Raw genomic sequence first — 15,030 nt, 5'->3', positions numbered from 1 at the left:
TAGGCAACCGTGCAACGACTGGCTTCGCATTTCAAATGCTGGCACAACAAAATCAAGGTAACCAAGCAGCTCAAAATGAGCATCGTCAAATGAAATTTATTGCCTTGGCTTAGGAGCCCTGTGCGTGGCTTGTGTTGATGGGGACAGGCTCAAGGAGTGGGAAGGGGGGGAGGCACTCCTGACTATCAGACAATTGAGTGGCGCTGAAATGCTTGTAATTGCGACTTAAAATTAGACACGAGGGAGCATTTGTTAAATGAAATGTAACAATGTCTGTAAGCTAATTAGGTTCCTGTATAAATACAAAATAATGGCTAAAGAACTGAACGTTGCTATTTTGATAAACAGCAATCGGTGTCTGACAGTTGACGTTGACGATGTAGATTATAAAGATGATGATGGCGATGGCAATGGCGATGGCAGTGGCAGTGGTGGTAGTGATGCTGATTCTGATGTTGATGAGGCCTTCATTTTCCACGTGATAAGTATAATAAGCAATTAATGTCACAATACTCTGGGCAGAACGGGGCCTTCTGCCTATTTTTTTGAAGTGCGTGTATACAAAACAAAAGCTTTAATTTTTCTGTTGATGAGAAGAGTCTACACCTTCTTTTAAAGTATGCAGACCACTTTTGTAAAGGCATCTTAATTTTTTCCAAAACCTCTGCTCTGTTAATGAACTGCTATAGCGAACAAAAACAACGATATTTCTTCTGAAATGCTTATTGCTGGAATCACTTTGTTCGCTCGGATGCAAGTTTTTAAAAGGCTTTCTTCGCGATAGTTTTTTCTCGGTTCTCCCAAAATTTCTGGCAAACAAATGCTTGAGTACCAATCAGAATTAACCAACCTGCGATATTACAAGTTTTTCCAAACAAACAGAAACTCTTTTGTCTCAAATTGATTGTTGGCTCTTCATGGAAGACATAGTGTTTTAAGATGTAGATGTAGATTAGTTCTTGATGTGATCAATGGTGTCTCAATCTCAATGTAGAAATAACAAATTATGCACAGCATTAGTTGATTATTAAGAAATAAAGAGCACATGATTTCGAAAAAACTTCCTTAACCACTCAATAATTCTAATCTGGTTGAGTGTCCGCTGTCTTTAGGAAAACCTAATTTTTCCCTTCTTCCTGCAGCTGGTTAGTAGCAACGCAACATTACTCTACAAAAGGATTATAAAGGAAGTTTCAAAATGCTAAAAAGCTTAAAGTGTATGCCTTCAACTGTAACTTAAATATTCGGCATTTTTTGACAAGAAATGGTTCTCTACCTTCTCACACCTAAGAGCTAGCCCAATACCGCAGTTAATTATCTCTTCAATAAATCAGAGCAAACCAAATATCCAGCAAAACACTCAAATTCAGGAAATGGAAATGATATACCAAAGCAAATACGAGTAGCAACATGACACAAATTGCTGTCACATTTAACTGAAATTAGAACGTGATTAGATTTCGTTTAAGCATTAAAATCAACTGGCAGGCAGGCAGGCAGGCGGGCGGGCGGACAGTCTGACAGATGAAGTGTTGTGTTGTCGCCATGGACTAAAGGAATATTGGAGGTGGGAGAGCAAACTAATATTTGCAGCAAGCAAATTTATTGGCGATTTGCTGAGCATGCCCATCGAGACCAACGGCATTAATTATAACGTGCATAATTAACAAATCTCTCGGTCTCAGTTTCGCATTGCCTTTAACTCAAATGGATGCGACGCGATACCACACCACACGATTCAAACTCAACATTATAATCGTTTAATCAGCGCCAAGGCCCTGTGCATTGGTGTGCACACTAATCAAGCCATAACCGAGTCGAGCCAGTCCGAGCCGAGCACCGTATCCATGGAACTAGAAGTTATTAGCTGGCAAACATAGTTCGCTAATTTGCGGTATTAATGGCCAGCTACCGAGTAGCATGAAATCGGCTCATAATTGGCAGGCGATGAGGCGCACGATAGGTTGAGGCAGCATCAACGGCACGTTCCTGCAACACCACTAGTATTTGTGCGGGTCAAGGACAGAGGTGTCAAATAAAACGCCTCTCGGAGGCAAAACGATCAACGCCAAGCCAAGACGGGAATTGAACAGAAAAAATGGCACTGAATTTTATTATCATTGAGGAAATAGTTGAAAATTTACTTTTTTAATGTCCAGGCAGCTTAATTTTTGTGAGCAGGCTTCATATTTGAAAAACGTTAGTCATACAATTATATTGGCAGATATATATAAAGAGGGATTTGTAGAAAGAGACTGAATTTAGAATACCTTATTCAGACGTTGTTCCTAAAGTTAAAAACCATAGTTTAAATATTACATTTTTAATGTCCAGGGAGCTTAATTTTTGTGAGCAGGCTTCATATTTGAAAAACGGTAGTCTTACAAGTAAATTGACAAATAAAGATAAAGAGAGATATATAGAAAATAAGACAAAAATTTGAATACTTTACTCCAAAGCTATTCTTTAGGTTAGAAGTTAGTTAAAAGAAGAATTGTTTATTAAACACTTTACTAAAAATGGATTGTATTGGGCTGATAAAAAATTAATTATTCATTACAGGAGATTAGAAAACCACCCAAGCTTTTGGCAATTTTTTTGACTAAGAAACCATACTCCTTCCAGAGCGCATTTCGAAATGCTGGTCAAATCTTTGACAAGCTACAATATGTTCAAATGTTTTGCTTATTGCTGGCCATATTGCTTGCTTTACTTTTTGAACTACACCCTCCAAGCAAAAGTAAACAAAGGCGGCACACAAACAGAAATGAAATGCTAGAACATCAGGAGCTTGTCAGCTGCTGAATTGAAACCCACATCACCTGGCCGAAGGTCGCCCTATTCCCAATAAGGGCAAACAACAAGTTTCGGGGGTGAAGGTAGCTGCCCCGGCCATGTTCTGCGACAGTCATAGAGCGTGTGTGGAAATGTTGCTCAGCACACACGCCTCCAAGTTAATCGTTACAAAGTTAAACAAACACAAATAGATTAGTGCAAAGTTCATTGATGTACGATGTCAAAAGTCGAATTGTGTCAACTGCTTGCAGAAAAAGAAACGAAAGGAGTGCGAGTATGCCATGAATATAGATACATATACTATATGCGTTGGCAAAAAGCGTGAAATCTGTGGGCGGACACGTCGTAGGCAGACGACAAGCAAAGTAAATTGCTTTGCTCCTCAACTTGCCAGTGTGTTCAATGATTAAGCTTTGGTCGGACGTTCTAATTGAAGCGAAAAAACAAGCTATGTGGAAAAGTCATGGAACCAAAGTCCCCTAGAGAGTTGTTGTTATAGAAAACCTTAAAATTTTAGTATCAAAATCAGAATACGTATGCCATTTGATACATTTCTGATTAAACTTTTTACCGTTTCTGAACACAACTTAAATAAACATTACAAGATCATTATTGAATAACAAATAATAGTGTTATACCAAAGAGATCCAAATATAAGTTTTCAAAACATTAAGCCAAGTAACTTTCCAAAATAAAACATGTCTCTTTGCTATATTAATTATGTTTCTTGGTAAAAATCAAGCAAGTTTCCTGCTCAAATCTGACGAATCTAGTAGAAATAAAACAAGATTTTTTGCTATATTAATATAATATTATTCTTTTTTTTCTTGATAAAAATCAAGCAAGTTTTCTCCACAAATCTAGCAATAGATATACTTAATCATCCCATCAAGTTTTATTTATACGCAATTGATTTTCTAGCTCCTGAGGCAACATGAAGATAAGGACCACCGCTTTCCCTGCAGTATTGACCTTGGCTAGTAGCATTTTAAATCTGCTTCTTCTTTAAAAACCTACTTTAAAATTTGCGTCTGCTTCTTCCCACAATTCCATATCTTCTTTCGTTTCATATTTAAGCTTTAGTCCTGCATAATAAGTTTCTAAGAATCGCACTCTCACGCTCGTTAAAGCGGCTCCAACAGGCAGTGCCGAAAGGTCCTTTAATGCTTTCAACGAGAAATCATTACCAGAAATGTCCTGCAGCGTCAATTTGTAAAAGCCGTTGGCGTTCTGCCCTTGCGACAAAAACCAAAAAACCAAAGCCAACAGTAGGGGAAACCGAAGAAACAAACGTGGCCTGGCCAAACACTTAAGGCTAATGGTTTTGTCAGCCACGCCCATCGCCTTCCTTTGGTAGCTGCTTGTCCTACCTCCTCCTGCTATCGCACATCCTCATGCCTGTGCATAGCAGAGCACGCATACAAATTGACAATTTTATTAGCACATAAATTAGTAAAAATAATCAATAAGCAATGTACCAAAAAGCAGTCGAGGGGATGGGGTAAGGACTTGTACGATAAATTTCGTTTATTGGCCATATTTATGTACCATACTGTGCAGCCATTTGCAATTATCATGCCAAAGACCTTGTCGATGATACGAGTTTTCGTATCAATTAGCCCTGGCACACAAATTACGCAATTTTGATGCGAATCATGCGACGGTATTTGGCTTTAAATCGCACAAAATTTTCTCCCAATTTCAAGTCAACAACTACAACACCCTTAACAAATAGGACAGCAACGAAAGCGTAGTAGAATGCAATTATTAGAGATGGTCGTTTGAGTTGATTGAAAGGGTCATAAGGATATGCAGTTTCACTCAAATAGTTTTATTGTTATTACAGAGTCCCTTCCCTTCCTAGCAGAATCCCTTCTTAAAACAAATCTTTCATTTTTAAACAATATGATGTACCGGCATCTGTCAAAAAGAAGCATTGGTGGAAAGTTTTGATGTGATATTGAGACTGAAATAAGAATTGAAACAAGCAAACGGTTCGACCAACAGACATTGCCATTTCGATTCAATTGTTATGCTGATCATATACTTCATTTAACCATAACAACAACCTACAACTAATGATATATTCAAACTTTCAATTATTCATTTGGTTGCTTATTAAAGAATCAAATATAAATACTATAAAAAAAGGACATATTAATACTTAGAAATATTTTCAAATCGATATGTTTTTAAATACGTTTTTCGGTTTAATATATTGCAATTTATATTTCTTTCTAAATATCTTTCATCAAATATGTGAATGATTATTGCAAAGAAGGGAGCACTTCAAAAAGCAGGGATTTCTTATCAGCCTGCCCTTTGTTTTTCGTCCTGTTTCAGTTTTTAATTTTTTAATTTAACCTCTAAGACTTGGTAAAGAAAATAAGGCTTTCTGAAAGACCCTAAATATTGTCATACGGGATTGTTTCCATTTGAGCGTTGATTTGATTACTTTTTGCAATTTAAGTATACACTTATTTTCAAAAATTGATGGAATTTTCATTGCACATTTTAAACAAAGACAGCAATGTAATCGGAAAATCCATAAATATTTTAGCTTGTTCTTCTACTGACAGTCAAGCATCATTTGTTATGGTTATATGTAGATATTCCCCAACGGCTCAGCTCTATAATTTGTTCATCCATCTCATCTCTACTATTAGCCCACTACCATTCCGATATACATACATAGCTTGTTAATTACTTGATTCATGGAAATGTTTGGCAGGGCTTTTGGATTTCAGCGAAATGTGTTACATACCTTCAGGGCGCATACTTTTAGTTAGAATTGTCAGTTGACTGCTGGGCGTTGGGCGGCATGTTTGCAATGTAGTTTTCAACTATTTTCACTGTTCGCTAAAAGTTTGCGCTTTCCATAACTGTTGTTGCCGTCGGTGTTCACTGCTTGCACTAATTAACTCGATTTTTGGGAAAACGTTGCTAATTTGAAAATGGAATAGTTTCTCAACCCCTCGCGAATTTTGTTAGATATAGTTTGGAGTAGTATAAGCACCTGGCAGCAACAAAATTTTACACAGTAATTTAAGCTCGATAGAAAATTAATGAGCTGCATGCCACAGTTGAATGGGAAACGAGGTATTACAAATTTATGCCAGCAACCAAATGCAGACTCCAATGCACTTAAATTTAAGAAATGTAAAATAAATCAGTGCTTGTCACGGTTTCATACTATATATTCTGTATATAGCTCCCTAACTTTCATAATTTTTAATTTAATTTGGTGAAAATTTTGAAATTACATCCAACTGCGAGCTTCTTACCACAATGCCTCAACCTTATACGAAAATTTTGTGGCTTCTTTAAAAAAAGCTGATTTATTTATATATATGTAAAAAAATATTGTTAAAATAATTTAATTTGTATGCTGTCAGTGTTGTTTTAATTTCAATTTCCCAAACCAATCGAAATTGTTGTAAAATACTTGAATTTACAAGTAAAACAAAAATTAAGACCTTTGTAACTGCCACATTATGCATATTTCACACATTATAGTACAAGCTTGTCATAAAACACTTTGAACCAATTTTTGGTCAACAACAATCAAATTTTGTAGAGAAATAAATACATTTCTGCTTGAAATATAAATAAATTCCTGCCATGGATGCACCATTTGTAATTACAAATTTGTAATTACAAATTACCCACACATCGCACCTACTAAGCTTACAACAATCAGCTTAAGCCAAATCCCGTGAACAATGAGTCAAACATCAAATTGGAAAGGCAAACAAATAAGACAATGGATACCCAATGTTCATAATACGATCTAAGAGTAGGCGTAGATTGTTTTGCTATTTTTAGAGAAATAGAAATAGCGTGAGAGATATTTTCTAATGGCTTTTTTTATATTTATTTATAGTGTGTATCTAGGGTAGTTTCATATATAACTTTAAGATTTATGCCAGACAGTCAATGCACATTAGCTTTCAACAAAGGCACTTACCGTTCACTACTGCCTTAATGCAGTATTTATTTATATCGCTGTTTAAAAAATGCGTAGCATACTTTTAGGCCGGTGCATAAATTGCCGCTCATCGCGATAACAAATACATTTAAAATGTAATCAATCAAGCGAACTCAACACAGCAAACAAAAACGCGTGGAAGCGCAAAATCGAAATTAATTATTGCGCTTAAAAATTATTCTTGTTTTATGAATGCACATACACTATACATATGTACATGCATATATGTAGATGCACACAATATTTTAATAAATATTTTAGCGTAATTTTTTTTCGTATTCAATTCTTGTTTTTCATTTTGTTTTTATCTTTTTTTATGCGCACATTTCGCGCCTGTTTTCGATTAATTGAATATTAATTTGCTTTTGGCGGGTTTATTTAAGTAAAAGGCACAACAGAAACAACAAAAGCCATTTCAATGCATTAAAAGTGAAACAATGGCAATGCCAGCAGCACAAATTCGTGGCTTGATTAATTGCAAAAAGTATATACACGTAATGGCTATAAATAAACGCACGTTCTCTTGTGCGGAAAATGCCTGTGATTGAGATTTAATTACGGGGCCACAACAAAAAAAGAACTCGTTTGAAAATGTATTGATCAAAGTTTAATGACTTGTATGGATTTTAATTAGCATGTTTTAAATACAATGTCGCTGAATGTCAGGGAATTTTATAGCATCTTTCTGTCTGAGAATCATCTGCTAAATTAATAAGCAATTGCAATACAAATCCATACTTCAGAATGCTATCCCTATATGCCCGTTAAAAGTATAGTAAGTATGTGTGACAGCGAGTCTAGTGAATATAAGTATAGTATGTTTCGTGATCTTTTTATCTTGATATGTTGGTTTCTTTGGTATATGTAAAAAGTTTATATATAACATGAGCTGCCTACAACAGATTTTACTTAAAATTAACCCTTAGCTGCCATCAACCGCTTCATCATTACCATCACCAGTTACGGACATGCAAGCAAGCAGTCGACCGATGAACGGCCAACCAGCCACACATTTTAACAATTATTGCCAGCCACATACTGGGACATCAGGACATGTGCATGCATTTGGACAGGGATACATTTCTCCATCCACCATCCTCCATCTCCACATCTCGCACATGTAATGTTCTCAATTTTTCGCATTTTGCACAGCCAGCGGGCGGAACAGACAGGAAGACGGCAAGACAGAAAGACAGCAAGTGTGTTTGCCAGCTATCCAGTCACCTGCCAGCCATAATAATATTAAACAATATATATAAATCACTCAGCTGTCTCCATTCGGGCAACTGCTGCTTCAGCCTCCGGCATTGGGTTGGACAAGCGAAGGTTTCATAAAAATTTACAGCCATAATGCTTATTTTAAAAGTCAATATGTTCGAGGGGCTGTTATTTTAACACCCATGTGTCAGGCAGGTGCCAACGCCAACGCCAACGCCATGTGCCCCGTTAGCTGCCATCGTCGTCACCGTCGCCGTCACCATTACCTTTAACGTTACCGTTTCTGTCGTCATCGTCGACATCGTTGCCGTTGTCGTGGTCCTTGTTGGTCATATCCTTTTCGCAAGTGCGAGACAGGCGACAGCGTAACATGTCAGTGGCCAATGTCACAGCCCACAACATACAACATAAACATGAAGTGGAAAGTTAAAAAAAAATAATAATAAAAGCAACAGCAACAAAAATGCAAAAGGGAAACAAGCACAGTCAGCAATGCCCCAAGTCATCTAAAGTCAAGCGTCACACGTCGTCGCCCGACCGAGCCGGCAATTGTTCCGACTCCGAGGCTCCTTTGCCCTGCACAACCGCTTCTCAACAAACTGTCTAACGAGTTTACCAGTACATGTATATAGTATAGGACCCCTTCAGATGTCACTGTTTTTCTTTTTCAGATACTATAATGAAGAATAAAGGGTGGTTTCAAATACAAAAATGTTAGAAAGACAAATATTTTTAGGAATCTACGGATTAGGAAGAAGTTGTAGGTGATGTATAAAAACCAGGCATTCCAATAGTCTATATTTTATAATTATTTATACATAAGTTAACAAAATATCAGCCTGGATTAAAATACGCATGCCAAGTGCTTTTTTGGGCATTTCTGTTTGGCTTTTGGAACTATCTGGCCATATCTTAATCAGATAACTAATCGCTATTCATATGTAGCATTATATTCTACTAAACACTTTTCAAATGATATATTAATTAATACTTAATTAATGTAATTCTAACAGCAGGTCTCGAAAAGTTGACTTTTAAATATTAAATATGATTACATTATCTTATTTGAATATTGTATTGAATATACAAGTAAGTATTATAATAATTATGAAATATATTAAGGGGAACTCATTTTGTTTATTCACAGAAGAGTTGTTGAAAAATCTCTCCCATTTTGTTTTAAATACTTTCTTAAAGACATTTAAAATTACTTTGCTTCTCTGTGTGCAGTAGCATGATAGCCATTTATTCTTATTTGTACTTAACAGTGTACGATTGAAGAGTATTATATCTTCAGCAGAGAATTACAACCGCTTTCCTTGCTGCTGTTGACATCCTGTCCTGTCGTCCTTTCATATGACATGATTATGTGTAAAAGTGCAACAAGCAGCCAGCGACAATCCCAATGCTCCTGCCCCTACCCTCCATGTGTGTTTGTGTGTGTGTGTGATTGTGCACAGTGCCGTGAAGTAGCCCTTTAGCAATGGATGCTGAGGAGGAGCGCGAAGCAGCTGCAGCATCAACTCACCTTTGCTGACAGTTGGCAGCTGAGCTCACATGTGATTTTTTATTTCCGCTCTGTCCTTTGCCCCTTCCCTAGTCTGTTGGCCACTTTTTTTTAAGTTTATTGTTGCGCCATCAAGGCTTCTCTTTTGTAGTGGCTAATGATAGTTAATAAGCCTTGCCTAAGAGACAAGGACTTTTTTCAGATTAGTGGCTGTGATAGATCGGCCGGTTAGCGACCAGCCAGCAACATTGTGCGAGGATTTAGTTTGTTGCTTTTTATAGCCTGTACATAAAGGGTGATAAGAGTATATTGAGGTCGTGTAAAGGCAGAAAGAAGCTTCTGTTTATATTGTTAATCAGCAAGGTGGGACAAATCGGACAGCAATCAGACATGTCCGCTTGTTTAAACGCCTAGCTTACTTGGTATCTACTTCTTCTACTTCCTAGGCAGAATGAGCTTACTTCATTTTATTTTCAAGTTTCCTTACTTTCTTTGCTTGGTTTTCTTAATAACACAATTAAATGGAGTCAGAATTATAGCATCAACAATAATATATATTGAATATTGAGAAATTACAAAACATTGACAATTAAAGAATGGACTTGTTTCTATTGGCGTTATCAATTAGGGTTGTCCATCGAAAAATGGGCATGTTTTTTTTGGACGTATCATCATGCTAAGCGTTTTTAAAGAGTAGTATGAACCATGCCAGTGATGCCAATACACGCCTTTCGCCTTCATACCGCTTTCACTCGAATAATTGCCGTTTAAATACAGTCCATTGAGATTGCTGGCAACACAGAAGAAATCAATAAACAATGAGATCTAAGAGGAATTAATTGCACACATACGTCTGCATACACTTCTTGAACCAGCCGGCCCCCATAAATTTAATCGCACAACTCTCGGTGTAGTCATCGTTGTCCTTATCGTATGTGGAGAACTTTGCAGTCCTGGAATATACCAAGGAGTCGCCAGCATTGCCCGAATAATGTCCCAACTTTTTTAAAGCATAAAATTCCCCTTCGTTGCCAATCTCAAAATCATCATAAAGCGCATATCGCCAACCCCCTTCGAAATCCTCCATGTATACGAAGAGCTCATGTTGTTGCAACAAAGTGATGGAATGCAACTTTTTCAATCCAATAAAGAACTCGTGGGATATATTGCCAAAGCCCAAGGTATACTCTGTCCAATTTCGAAAGAAATTCAAATTTCCATCAATGCGTTTTTGGATCACCATCCAGCCGGCACCAAACAAATTGGAGCCACAAAGCACCTCGAATGGCTCCAAGTCGGACACTTTAATGGTACGAACTCCATCTGCCCCCGAAAAATTTGGACAAGTCGGTGGAAATCTTTTCAATACTCCTGTGACATTGGTGTCTATGATTTTGGAAAGTATTTCCGCAATGCTTATATTTTCTACCGCTTTGCCGAACTTGTTTATCGAAATATAACTGATTGCCATTGAACTTAATTCCTCCAGCTCCTTCCTCAATCTGACAAATAGAAAGTGGCATACAACGAACAAATGACACATAAATACGTACCTGGCGGATGCCGCCTCGACACCTTTGTCTGAAGAATTAGTGCCGCTCTGTATAAAACAAATGAATGTCTTTAAATGTGTCCAATAATGAGCTATATCATTACTTCAGTACCTGTAATAACTTAATTTTAGTTGGATTACTGCTTTATTAATACGCCGTTTTCCTAATTACCTTTGTTTTAGTCTGAGGGGAACTTTTCTTAGCTAGGCAGCAATAACAATTCACACCGATCAGTACAAAACAAACCCAAAGAACCTTCATGTCAACGCAATGGCTAAGACTGGCTGTTTTCTCTGTTCTGAGCATTAGAAGAAAACACTCTCCGCTTCGAATTGATCTGTTTCGGTAATTAATAATTCATGGTCGAATTTAGCTCTCCATTATAAAAACTATCGATTACTCGATATTCGCAAGGCAAGAGCAAAAGAAAAGGAGGGAATATTTGAGGGGAAACAGACAATATTATGATTATTACAAACGAAAGAATTTAACTGATTTGTAAAATGGGCTGTACGTTTGCCAATAAGCACTATAGACGGCGCTGGTGTACATATGTATGTTTGCCAATTGTAGTTAAATTGAATTTCCAGATATTTGTAAATAACTGGCCAGCCTTTGTTAGAGATCACTTTTCCTATTTGTATAATCCATAATCGGTTCACAGGCTTCAGGAAACTAACTAATACAGATATCTATCTACCTGTTTCTCTGTATAAGCGAAAAAACAAATAAATCGGAAAGTGGAAATTATGTGTGTCCAAAACTGAAGATATAAATACAGTCTCTACTATTTTTTTTTTTTGCGCTGTGGAAAAAGAGATATGGAGAGTTACAGGGTGTGAAAGAATCCGGCTTTAATACTGATTTTACACGCTTTAAGTACGTTTATAAAAATTTTAATTGACACTTTATTCACACATATGTATGTAGTATAGTATGTATTATTATTTATTTTATTTATTTTTTCGACAAACAAAGCTTTAAAAAAATTAAAACAATAGAGAACTTGAACTAAATATAACTAAAGAATAAAAAAGCCTTTAGAAATTACAAAAATATCCAATAACAAATCCCACTCGCTGGCGGGGATTTTTTGCCAATACTAAATCACCTCACATATTAAGTATGTATGTTCATTAGATCTATGTATGTACGCTTAATTCTGTTTTTCCACAAAAAACCGTGCAAAAAAAGACATTGATCAATTTGACCCTTTTTTGAAATCGTGGCACGGAAAAATCACACAACTCAACTTAAAAATACAAATTAATAATTGAACGTTGCTGTTCGTATTAAAACTGCGACACATTTATAAAAAGGAATACCTAAGGAAGAAATAAGTGGTGATTAGGTACCGTTAGATCAACTGTAGTTATTTTGAGAGTCGAAAAATCCCTCCAATTCCAGTCGTTGTTAATTAGTTGTTACCAGCTGTAATATATTGAATCGTTCTAAATGGAAAAAGTCGTGCATCCATATACAAAATGTTTAATTTTCAAACCGTGTTAAATCAAGAACGTGTAAAAAAGATCGTGTAAACACAGAATTAGGGGTATATGAATTTAAATATGCATTTGTTTAGTTGGTAAATAACCAACATACTGAGGATGTACTGTAATCAAAGGTATGTGCGCTGCATAAACACACACGAACGTTCGCTTATTGTATATACATAGTACATACATACATGCGTACGTTTGTACATGGTATGTACATATATATTTATACACTCTATATATGTATGTATGTACATACATACATATGCATCCACTGCTGTGTGCTTGACCCACTTAATGCCTCAAACAATCATGCGTACGCATGAACGCCGCGCGATCTTACGCGACGGCAGCACCAACACAACAATAACAACAACAACAATACAACATTTTGACGATCGGCGTCAATAGCGCTTATCAGTGAGCGTTTTCAGCGACGCGTAGCTTTTGCCGAAAAACGTTGTTGTTGTTGTTGCTGCTGATTTTGGTGTGTTGTATTTTTATCGCTGTCCAAGCTTGGGCAAGCGTCCAAAACTTGAACGGCCAGAGCAGTTGTTGGAGAAGCTGAGCGCCTGTTCAATTAGCAAACTATTTAAAATGTTTTAAACTTTTTTACGCTTCGTGTTGTTAAATTTATAAACAAAATAAAAATACGTACTACATGCTTACTCATATACACTCTTACATATCTGCCAAGCAAGTATACGTACATATGTATGTATGTGTGTATGCATGTGTGAATGTTTTTATTGTGCTGACGAGCGAGCGAGCGGGCAAGTGTTGCCATACAAAAACAGTTGCTTGTTGTCTGCTTCACTCTCCCACCTCCACCCACCCCCATCCAACAATAAAATAAACACAAACAACACACCTTCTCTCAAGTGCTCGCTCACGGACTGCTGATATTTTGATGGAATGTGTGGCACTCGCCCTACTCCGCAGCATTTACGCGTATACCGATGGTGTTGTTGCTTTTATTTTGTGCACCGCACCGCTACGGCGTAACGGTAAATCCGTAAAACTCTAGGAAATACGGTATTATTTTGTACTAATTCGAATAGGCGGACAGCTTTGAAGAGAAGGCGTCGCATTCACTTCGATATTTCTGGTGAGACCTTGACGTCAGTTGCTGGCATTGATAAGTCGCTGGTTGTTGCTTTTGCTTTTATACATACATACACTCATATGTATCTACATATACTCGTATGTATGTATGTGTGATATTGAAAGGGTCATCGGCTAATTTGCCTCTGCGCTTTCATACTTACTTACATACATATGTATATTGAAATGCTCGCAAAGCTCACGCGACATTTGTTTGAGCATTAAAAAATAAATACACTGCAAAACCTGCATTTTCTTAATTAAATATTAAATATTATTGAATAAAGATCTAGTCAGATCTTGCATGAGCCAACTTCAATAGTATTTTAGTGGCCCATTAAGTATATTGTAGCAGAAACAATATTTTTTATTTTCAAATAATTATTTTTTAATTAAACTGACTTCTGAAATTCATTTGAAAAATCAAAGCCGAGTCAAAAAGTGATCAGTTGGCTTTCAAAAGTTTGGATAATATAACATAATAATATTACAGCTATAACTTTTTGACAATATTGTTAATCCCTGCCCTACCAATTAATAGAAATCCCACCGTTCACCATTCATTAAATTAGCAGTAAACATTTATTTATTTTTTTATTTATTAATTTCTGATAGAGAACTGTCAATTTGAAGACATGAAAACATACAAAAATAATAATTATTCATTCAAATTTAAAAAACAATGAAAAAATGTTTAAATTATTTACAATAATTCTTTAAAATGTAGTAGTGATTAAAATATTTCAAATATTTTATTCTTAATCTAATTTCTACTTGATCTTAATTCTACTCCAAACAAAAGCAATTGTTTTGAACGGATTCAATGCGAACTTTATGTATTGCATATTGCGAAGTCATTTGTTTTTTACAAGTGTATGGGCACAATTTATCCAAAACTCGATAGCAGAGCAACGGATAATAAACACATCCACGTAGCTACTGCACGCCTGTGATTTTGGATAAATGTTTAACATCGTGAGTTGCCATAAATTTCAACGAAAGCAAGAGTGTTTGTTTGAGTTATTTTTCACGATTTCAAGTTCAAGTGTGATCTGCTATACACATATGTACATATATGTATGTACATACAATTGTACATGAATACATACATACATATATACAAAGATTGCATTTATTTATTAATGATTTAAACTAATTATAATACATACACACTATATATGTGTGTACATTCATATATACCTAGACACAAACTAAACACAGCTGCTAAATAAGTTTAATAGTTATTGTCTGATTCATAACTATTTATAGCAGTATGTATAGTACGAGTATTATGTACCTTGTATTGTAGAAAAGCTCCACCCACTTTTCGTGTGACGTCAGCGTCAACGCTAGCGCAGCTTATCTATT

General features: G+C 36.1%; 2 protein-coding genes across 2 annotated transcripts in view; one reads left to right on the top strand and one right to left on the bottom strand.

The window, feature by feature from the left end:
* The window catches only part of LOC115624494, a 96,436-nt gene that overhangs the window by 66,704 nt on the left and 14,702 nt on the right, over positions 1-15,030 (top strand). The gene's annotated exons all lie outside the window — the stretch shown is intronic.
* On the bottom strand, positions 10,081-11,242 carry LOC115624495 (microfibril-associated glycoprotein 4-like). The gene is made up of 4 exons (XM_030519198.1): positions 11,174-11,242; positions 11,063-11,109; positions 10,361-11,011; positions 10,081-10,299 (listed from the first exon to the last, which is right to left on the bottom strand). Exons 3-4 carry the CDS (start codon positions 10,978-10,980, stop codon positions 10,134-10,136), a joined length of 786 nt encoding a protein of 261 aa, XP_030375058.1. The 5' UTR covers positions 10,981-11,011; positions 11,063-11,109; positions 11,174-11,242; the 3' UTR covers positions 10,081-10,133.

The sequence above is a fragment of the Scaptodrosophila lebanonensis genome, unplaced genomic scaffold (genome assembly GCF_003285725.1).
Source record: "Scaptodrosophila lebanonensis strain 11010-0011.00,11010-0021.00 unplaced genomic scaffold, SlebRS2 tig00000059-arrow-arrow-pilon, whole genome shotgun sequence".
Classification (NCBI taxonomy): domain Eukaryota; kingdom Metazoa; phylum Arthropoda; class Insecta; order Diptera; family Drosophilidae; genus Scaptodrosophila; species Scaptodrosophila lebanonensis.
The sequence above is the reverse complement of the archived record's forward strand: the minus strand, read 5'-3'. Positions and strand labels throughout refer to the sequence as shown.

Bases quoted from the DNA above. Each gene is read 5' to 3' on its own strand.
- LOC115624495 (XM_030519198.1), bottom strand. From the start codon at position 10,980: ATGGCAATCAGTTATATTTCGATAAACAAGTTCGGCAAAGCGGTAGAA. The intron at 10,300-10,360 runs GTATGTGTGCAA...CTGTGTTGCCAG, and splicing joins TTCAAGAAGTGTATGCAGAC to CAATCTCAATGGACTGTATT.